We start from the raw sequence: 10,034 nt of genomic DNA, 5'->3' as shown, positions 1-10,034 counted from the left end.
ATTATTTACTTACCCAGTAACCGTCAACGGTCGATTTCGATGATTTCGCTCGCCGCGAAGCGGGCCTTTTCGCCCCGGGGGTTGGGCCGCGTAGCGGCCAGGGGGCGGACCCCTTGGTGTGTGATAAAAATAAAGAAAACTTGTAAAAACACATTATATTCTTGTTCACATTCGAGGTACGGCCATCTTGGTGCACTCGTTTCGGCCTCCATGAGCGAGAACCAATCAGAATTGGATTTTTTTTAGGCCACTTTCAGGCCAATCCTGACCCAACCAAAAGTGAGTTGTCGTAACTCTGGGTATAAAGGGACTCTAGTCCGCGCGGCACGGATAAATCCGTACGCCTGGCATTACTGATCCAAGCGTTCTCTGAGATTCTTGTTTGACGATCCATCCGACTCCATCCGTGTCGTCATGACCCACGTCATCTCCGTTCATCTCCGTTTTTTGGATTAAATCCTAAGATGAATTCTAGAACGCACCCTATGTCTTCGGTATGGACAGATCGCTTCAAGCGTCCAGCCCACATACAAACTAGAGGCTTCAAAGTAGAGTCCCTTTATACTGAGAGTCAAAACAATTTGAATCCATTTCTGATTGGTTCCCGTATTTTAGGCCTCCGCAGTGTCACAAACGGGAATAAAGATTACATTTTCACCAATTGCAAAGATTATAATCTGAAATGGACCAGGGAATTACGGGTTCGGCAAGGAACAAACGGAATGAGAGGAGGAACGGAGAAAGGCATTTGAGAATGGGCCGATCAAAGATTACGAAAAACGTTCAATTTCTGTAATCTTTATTCCCGTTTGTGACATCCATGAGCCGAATTGTCTTGACTCTCAGTATAAAGGGACTCTACTTCAAAGAGACTCATCGATGCCTTTCCTGGCCCTCTCATTGGCCAGCGGTTTAAGTCGGGGCAATCGATGAGTCTCTTTGAAGCCTCTAGAAGCGTATTTTCGTTGATGATCGGTCGAACCAAAATGGGTGGATCAAGCGGTTCCGTATTTTGTTTTGACGCGATCATAATTTTTCGGAACAACATCGTGATTCACCAGACAGATAGAAGGTGGAATTCTTACAAACGTTGGAGCCAAAATATAATCCTACAAAAAGTAGGGTTTAGAAATGACCTGATGAAGACATAGAATAATAAAGCTAACGCCTCTTAGGCGTAGCCTTCTTATTCTATGATGATGATGGTATCCGACCAGCATCAATTTCGGAAGTTTGTTTGTTTTGTTTTTTTTTTTTTTTTTTTTTTTTTTTAGGGGGGGGAGAGAGTCTACAAACCCGATTATGATCCCGCCGCCATTGCCGCGACATTTTGGCTCGACCGATCATCAACGAAAATACGCTTTAGTTTGTATGTGGGCTGGAGGCTGGACGCTTCATGGAGGGCTTGAGGGCCCAAAAGTGCAGCCACCCTTCTAACCAACTTCTAACGCACAAAATTTCAATGCCAGTCCGTAGATTCCAATTCTAACGAAGATGGCTAAGAAAGTACATAACTGAGCGTTCTTCCACAAAAATGAGTAAATTTATGCAAAAACTAAGTCAAATACGTGTTTGATAAACGATGGTTCGTAACAGTTGTATTAATAAATCGCTCTGGATAATTGAAATTCATAGGTTGGCTGCATTTCTGGGCCCTAACTTTATTCGCGGAGGCATCGGTGAAGGCCTGATGGATTTTCGGCATAGGATTTTCGGAGTTTCACATCTGTCTATGCTCTCGCTATACAGGTACAGGTACTCTAGTTCCTGTCATCTGGGTCCTGGTCCTGCCGGTTTGTTTTTATTTTATTCTTAATTTCCCATGAAGATAGGCGTTACCCGTAAAGATCTGAAGAAATGTAACAATTTGTAATCAGGATACCCCAAGGTACACTCTACTACAGGTATGGACAAACGGGGTGCCGAAGTGGCAGCGCTGAGAAAATCGGCGATCAAGTGACGTATGAAGTCGTACCGTCCATTTGCTGCGCAGGTCTTCGCAGTCGTACTCTCGATGCTGTCAAATCTACGCGTTTTGACGACTTTCTAAAATTCCATTTGTCCATACCTGTAGTAGAGTGTACCTTGGGATACCCTTCATGGATAATGCAAGATGCTCCCAAGGTAGATTTACACAGGTATGGAAAAGTTGAAAATTTCCCATGAGCCTCAGTACGTGTCACATGACCTCGTGACGTAGGTTAAGGGGCCCGTTTTTTAATTAAATTACAATCAAATTAACATTCAAACGTTTGTGCGTTTAAACGCTAAAATTAATATCGTATAACCAAAATTGTGCAAAAAATCCCACAAAATTTTGACAAACGATAAACCGAACATAATAAATCAAAATAATCAAAACATCCAAAATGGCTGACGTTAAGGGGCCGCTGGAGAGCCAATCAGAGGCCAGTTGTTTAGTTCTGTCCATACCTGTGTAAATCTACCTTGGATGCTCCGAGCCTTCCTATTTTAAAAACACCTGTACTGTCATAGAGAAAAAAAAGGAGGTGTTTGCATCTTGAGGATTTGTACCCACCTACGTCATCAATAGCTACGTTTATGCGAGGCTCGAAACCGGGGTTTCACGAAACCCGAGTTTGTAATGCAAGTTTCCTCCGTCGGGTTTATGCGGGCGCTGTAACCCGACTTTCGCGGGAAATCAAACTTTCCGATTTTGGCGCTGTTTATGCGCATATTTTCGATTGAACTTGAATTTCATGTTGGCGCCATTTTCACAAGCTATACTTCATTTTTCCACTATGAATTGATTCAATAAATTATTAGGTATTACTCTTTTATCCTGTGTATGTTCAATTTTTCCACAATATATAAGCGGAGGCTTCATCTTCACTAGAAAAGCCTTTACTGACTTTCTGAGCAACAGTTGGAAAAATGACAGTAGATGTTTAATCATTTTACGTTCATCTTTAAAATTGAATGAATACCTAATCTCAACAACCCTCCAAATCATGCTCGAGCTTATATTCTGAGTTCAGAAAAGTTGCCATAGGTAATTTTAGTGATGTTAAAAATAATTGTGGCAGGCGCAGAAATTCATCATATTGTTTATTGAGCTTCTAATGATCTTACAATAGGTAGATATAGGCATTGAAAGTGTAGGAGTGCTAATCCAGTAAAGCACCGCACCTTCACTCCATGCTGTTGTAAAGATTGTATGTCTGCCATTATTGTAGTGAAACAAATAAAGAATCGGGATATACTTATGGGAATTCCTCCTTCAAGATATGATCAAAATAAGCAGATATTGATAGGTCAACAATGTATCGCTGAAGCAGAAGCGTCTAAATCCTCTTGAGGCAACGGACGGTGACAATCTCAACAAACTGGTGACGCTTCACAAATTTTGAATTTCCACATTCCCAGAGACACGCGCTGAAATCCTGTTTCTCACCCCTCTTTCCGACTGCTCTCCGAGTCCATGAGCAAGACAGGAAGAAAATAGGCAAGCTACCACCACTGTTTGCCTACCTATGTGTGTTTTTCTTAAACTTGATTTTCAAAGGTGACTCATGTAAAGAGCAACTGACAAACAAGATTTCAGAACCTGCCATTGCATTTCACTAATCTAAGACACAAACCCAACCTTACCATTGATATTCTTTCGCTTAGACTGTATATTATTCTCCCACTGAGATTCGATATGAACTCAATTCAAAAATCCTTCTGAATTTAATTATTCAGGTAGATTGGAATCTGGAGCTCTCAGTCTATCTGTAAAGCGCATTTACTAACATTCACTGCTGTCACAAGATATTTTTGCACAGGCAGAGCCACTTTCCACAGTTGATGCATCTCTAACGCCAAAGCTCAATTATGACAAGTGGTTCAACGACCAAAAATTGTTACACGCCTCAATAAAAACCTTATTCTTATCTCAAATTGAAAATCTTGGATCACAGAGCACTCACCGAAGAATCTCCTTCCTTCTGCATCAGTATGAGAAGAGTGACGATACTTTGGAGCAATAACTTTGAACTAGTTTCAATAAATGATGGCTTCAGAATTTGAGTCATCATTTACTAGAGATTGGATCAAAGAAATAAGTCAGCAGGTCACGGTTGTGGCTGGAGTCACACTTCCAGTAGGACAACCAGGAAATAGATACACGGATAACACACAAATTCAAGAGCTATGCAGCTCTGACTGGATCAGATTTTAGATTTAATCGGTAGATTGAAATGAAAAAATTCGGTGCACTACTTAAAGGGAAGCAGGGTGCCTTATCTTGAAATCTTAGGCAAATCGTTGGGATACAGTAAAAAAGTTCTCCGCAGATGATGAACTGGTAGGTAAGGCTATTACTCAATTGTAGCCTGTAAAGCTCTTTGCTTGCTTTGCTTCTGTAGTCATAAAATGTTGATTAGAGTTGCAAGAATTATCTGAAAAAGCAGTAATAAGCCTGGATTCCATCTGACACTAAACACCTTCACTAGAAAATAACGTCCTACGTTTAGCTAAATAAGGATAAGTAAGCCACATATAACTGAAGGAATCACGTAAAAGTGCTTAAGCAACAATTGTAGTAAAATTATGATTGTAAAAAATGTTGAATAATGGCAAAATTAAAGCTAAATCGTGGGATAAGCACCAGTTGTTTACGAACGTTATGATAATAAATCCGCCATATTGCCGATCGCGCACCTGAAAATCGCATTTGAAGTCGAATTTCAACTAATTTCAACCTCCGGTTCGTTTATGCGGAGTGCGAAAACCTAGTCTTTAGTGTAAAATAAGGTTTCAAACACAAATTTCGGAAACCTACATTTCGTTAGTTCCGTATCGTTTATGCCGTGATTTGAACCTTGGTTTCAAACTCAGGTTTCGATTGAAGTTAGGTTAAGAGGCTCGCATAAACATAGCTAATGTAAACAAGACGCTCGTTGAGGGTTATGTTGACGCTGTAAAAACTGACCATAATGTCCGATTTTTTTACTTAAATCAACTCTTTATATAATTTCAAGCACTTTTTATAGAATGACTTTTTCCCTTAAATTACACCATTTCCAAGAAAATCGACAGGATAAAAACGTCGCTGTACCCAATGACGTCATCAAAGCTATAGATACTCTATGAAAAATTCCAAGATGCCCGAAATGCAAACACCTCCTTTTTTTTCTCTATGCTGTACTGTCACCTGTCAATTCCATCAAAGCGACGAAGTTTTTGCTCTTGCTCTCTGTTTCCAAATTCCGAAGTATAATACGCAATTTTTTCCTGCTGCTATCATGCGATAAACAATTGATTTTTGTGCCTATGTGCGTTGTTCTTCCCATTTTTCCATGTGATCATAATTAAATCTGTGGTAAGAATAATTATTCTTACAATCAGTTTAATGAGTCATTGTTAATTACTTTACTCTGAACTTAATTGGAAAATTTTAAATTCTTTCTAGAAAAAAGAATGGAGCCTGCAGACATCACCATCAATAAGCGAGAGCCGATCACTCTTGGAGCCATTGTAAATCCAAGCCTGATATGGGCCTGCTATCCATCAGGAGTAAACAAGAGAGCTACTTCCTTGAAATATCAAATTGACGAGGAGCTGAACGAGTACTTTTCGAACCGGTTAAATCGCAAATCTGTTCTCCCAGAAGATCTTGAAAAACATACAGTAAGTACCTATTTGGACCGCGTTAAACAGAAAGGAACCAAGCCACATCGGGATCGAACGGAGAAAAAGAGGTTTAAAGTTTTGCTCCTGCATAAGACTCTGTGTTAAAGATGAACTTCAAGTCCAATTTCTGCAAAATTTGCTCCAACAAAAACTCTGATTTTTTGGCGATAGGTAGTAGAGCAGTGGTTGAGTTCAAAACCACTCATAACTCAATTTTTTCCAAAATGTGGGTTGGTTCCTTTCTGCTTAACTCAGTCCATTTAGAAGTTGTTTTTGAATTTTGTCATGAGGCTAAGTATGGTAGAAGTAAGTGGGGCTAGAAAGTAGTGATAGTGATGTATGAAAAAAAATCAATTTTCATTAAGTAATCGATTCGTTTTTATTTAAGAAATCAAATAGACTTAATAATCATCCTCAAAAAATCGATTTTTCAAATAATCGAGGTCCATTAGAACAAGTTTTTGCCTTTTTAACCAGCCCTTGTTTTACCGCGTGGCGCAAATTAGCCTCTTTATGTCTTTATCTGTTTGCAGATGCAATTTTTCAGAGCTCCTTCTGGTGACAGGATTGCCGGATTGCGAAGGGAAATGCCTCGTCAAAGTAAGAAATCTGTCTGTACTCATGACCCAATGTAAATTCTTTTCCTAGAGAAATCTACATTTTCTGTCAGATTTTACTTTGATAAGGGATGAGTACTAGTTAAAAAGATTACACAAAATTTTGTTTGACCTTTTTTTTCTTAGTGGTGATTTTTACTACAAACTAGAAAACGAACCTAGATTTGCAGATCGGTGTGTGATCAAGGCATTAGCCTCTGCAGTTTTACAGTCAATATAGTGGAAAGCAACAATAAAGAATCGGAGAGAGATGGTGATTTATAGAACTGAGGATCATTTTATTTAAGTAACAATACTAAAAGGCGTCAAACAAATTTCGGCTTGTTTTCACTAGTTTGTTACATTTCCGACACCTAGGCTCCCAGTCGGATGTGATACGGTTGAAAAATTTGTCAAAAAATGCATAGCTAACTCTTGGTTTTGTTACTTTTGTAGCCAATGGTTTTGGTTTATTATGGAGACTTCCTATTACTTACAGACTACCATGTTACACAGATTAAAGGGTAAACTTAAGGTAAATTTAAGATAATTGAAAATTTTACGGAGCTGAAAACAAAGAATTACTAAATTTCATTTGAATAATCATTCAAAATACTGAATAGGAGAAATCCGGAAATCAATTCTATTTCTGCTTGAAAAGTTGATTTCGGTTTAAAATCAAGATCAATAAATCAATGCAATTTTCTTGATTATTTTTTCTGAAAAATTGATATACCGATCGATATTATCTAATATCGATTTGATATCGCCATCACTACTAGAAAGTCCTGCTGAAGGAGGAAGGGGGCTTAGTTCAGCCACCCATAGCTTGCAAATGTCAGTGTTCAAGAATTAGAAAGTTAAAGAGACATACAAACAGAGATGGTTAATTTAATTAAATTTTTAAGAACCACAAATCCAGTGGCTTTAGTGGGCAGCACTGGCTAACTTTTCTTTATCATTTGATATGATGTTCCTTACAACTTTTTTAGCTCTAAAATCTCTTTTAATGGAACTTACTGATGGTCTATTCTGAGTAATGCAGGGCTGAAAAGTGAATTTTTCAACTTTTTTTCTTACGTTTCAACAATTGGGTGTTTCAGCAACTCTCTCAGATACTGTTGGTCATAATGCTGAAAGATTCACATTTAAACTTTTTTTCGCGAATTTTGATTGAAGATAATGTGATTTTCAAAGAGCAGTGTCCTTGGGAATGCCAGAGGGGAAATGCCTTGGGAATTTGTATTAAATAATAATGCAATTTGACTAGAACTGAGTCCTTTTAGTTCATGCGCAGGTTCCTAAATGTGGAAGAAGTCCAATGGAAAGGGTTGATGTTAGATCCAGTTAGTGGTTGTACCAAACTTTGCAGGCTGAAGTAGCTCATCACCTTTTCCAGAATGATTTGTGTGGCTGTGAAGTCTGCCACAGTTAAGTTGTAAGAGAAAATGAATATAACACAGAACTTTTTACTAGTGATGTTGAAATTCTACAAACTTTTAGTTCAACATCAGCATGTTTTGAATGTATTGTAAGTATTTAATTTTTATCAGGGTGTTGTGGCTGGTGAATGATAGCAAAAATTAGCATTTTTTATTATTGTTACCTTCATTTTTAGTTTTTCCCAAATTAAGTAAACTGTAAACAACGGTACTGGCAATACAGAGGGTTCATTTTTGTCATCATTTACCAACCAAAACACCTTGGTAAAAATTACACAAAATACGTAAAAAATATGGTGATGTTGATGAGTAGGAATGTTTTAAAGGTCATGCACTCACCATGAAGCTAACAATAAGTCGGCTAACTATCTAGCAGTCTGCCGAAGCTTTGTAAATTATTATGATTTTGTTACTTTTCTTCAGTAGCCAGTCTTTAGACATTTTCTCCACCTTGACAGGCCCTAAAAATTTATTTTACAACGTTTTTTGCCGGAATTTTGTGAGAAGAGCAAGCTGTTGTTGTGCATATTAATTTAAATGTTGTTAACCTTAGTCGCTTTGAGGCAGAAAGAAGTAATTGCGCATCTGAAGATTTGTCACGCAAGGAAAAACAGATTTTGTTGACATCGCCATCATTAATGCTAGCAGCAATCTAAAGATAAGCATGTGTCGTTAATATCAGGAGTAATATAGGGAAACCCTACTAAGCGCAGTGTCAATTCATACCTACTGGTTGCACTAATGAAAGTTAAATTTAAACTTTCACAAAAGATAATTTGCTGGACAAAAAGTGGAATTAACTTCAAAGGAAAAACTCTTTTTCAGCTAAAGGAAAAGTAAGTTTTTTTTTTTTTTTACACCGTGACCATTACTCCCAGTATCATTGAGATGTTCATTTGTCATTGTTGAGTCAATGATTATAATGTCAGAAAAACATTTTTTGAAACTTTCACTGGAGCAGATTCTGAGTTTTCAAACAAATCTTGATCATTGATACCACTCTCATTTTCTCGAGGAAGTTGTTTTTGGTCATTTTGAGGTGATCATAGGGTCAATGTTTCTTTAACTCCAAAGTCTGACATCGTGATTTTTGCCTGGTTTGAGTTTTCATGGGTCGATGGTGGCGGCAATGGTTGATGACAGCATTACCTCTTTTTTTTCTTTGAAGACACCACGATCATGAACACCGTGGTATGAAACTGGCTTGCTCTGCTTTGAGTGCTGACTAAACTCTGCAGTCAGCAAGTTTGTGTCCTTTCACCGCAGCAACAGCACTACTCTTGAACGTTTTGTCAGTGTATTCCATCTCTTCTCACCAAAGGCTCAGAAACTTCCCGATCTCACGATTATGATTGTATGGCCGCTGGCGGGAAAAAGTAGGAAGGCTTGTGAAAATTGAGAGGAGAGGACCAGCATGCAACAGCGTCGAAATCGGCCGTCTCCTTAAAAATCGGGGCAATTTTTTGGTAAAGAATCATAATAAGGTCATAGCTATGAAACTTTTTTGGGGAAAAAGGATTTTTGAAATAGGAAGGCTAGTTCGAAAAGTGGGAAGACTAGAAACTTTCTGCACCCTCGCAGTTCACTCGGCCACAAACCTGATTCTTCTTTTTTCAAGAAAATCGATTCATGTGACAGCTTAATTGTTTCCAGTTTATTTTCCAGAGGAAATATTTCTTTGTCCGCTTGTTTTTTTTTTTTTTTTTTTTTTTTTTTTTTTTTTTTTTTTTTTTTTTAAATGCAATTTTTACTCACCTTATTTCCTCCTATCTTTTCAGCATGTTTCTGTGAAATATGAAGGGTCATGGTTCAGAGGAGTGGTAATGGACAGAAGACCAGATGGGCCAAGAGAATTATTTTCAGTGCTGTTGGTTGATGTTGGTGTTGAAATTAAAGACCTAACTGATGACTTGATTTATCCACTACCCCAAGAAACCCAAGCACATCAAATTCAGGCTTTCTTAATAGCTTTGCACGGGATTGAACCACTTTCAGTTGAAGTTGACATCAGCGTTGGCAAAACTGTCTTGGAGTAAGAGCATTCTCACCCTTCATATTGTTAACCTCTTGTTAGTTTATTCACTTAGAGAATCTTATCATTCCTTCACTGCTCACTTTTTTATTTTGAGAGACTGCAACGAAGCTCTCTCATTTTCCTTTCAATCTTTTAAGAGGCCGGCCGCTGATTTCCAGTAAGTGCCTCTTCAAAAATTGGTGTTTTTTAGTCCTTCTATGAGCTCTTGAGGTGGTCAATAAAATATGATTCCAATGAAAGTGTGTGATAAGAAAGACATGTTTCTCAAGCTCAGACCAATGTCTTTCATCAGCACCTTGTCAAGACTCAAAAGTTCCCCCGTTC

General features: G+C 38.2%; 1 protein-coding gene across 1 annotated transcript; it reads left to right on the top strand.

Annotated features, from left to right (window-relative positions):
• Positions 1–1,675: 1,675 nt before the first annotated feature.
• LOC140225849 (uncharacterized) lies at positions 1,676–9,707 on the top strand (the record flags this gene model as incomplete). The annotated part of the gene is given in 3 exon segments (XM_072305808.1): positions 1,676–1,793; positions 5,417–5,634; positions 9,454–9,707. Coding segments are annotated over 3 exon segments (575 nt in total), but the record flags the coding sequence as incomplete, so codon positions are not given.
• Between the last annotated feature and the right edge of the window lie 327 nt (positions 9,708–10,034).

The sequence above is a fragment of the Bemisia tabaci genome, unplaced genomic scaffold (genome assembly GCF_918797505.1).
Source record: "Bemisia tabaci unplaced genomic scaffold, PGI_BMITA_v3".
Taxonomy (NCBI): domain Eukaryota; kingdom Metazoa; phylum Arthropoda; class Insecta; order Hemiptera; family Aleyrodidae; genus Bemisia; species Bemisia tabaci.
The sequence above is the reverse complement of the archived record's forward strand: the minus strand, read 5'-3'. Positions and strand labels throughout refer to the sequence as shown.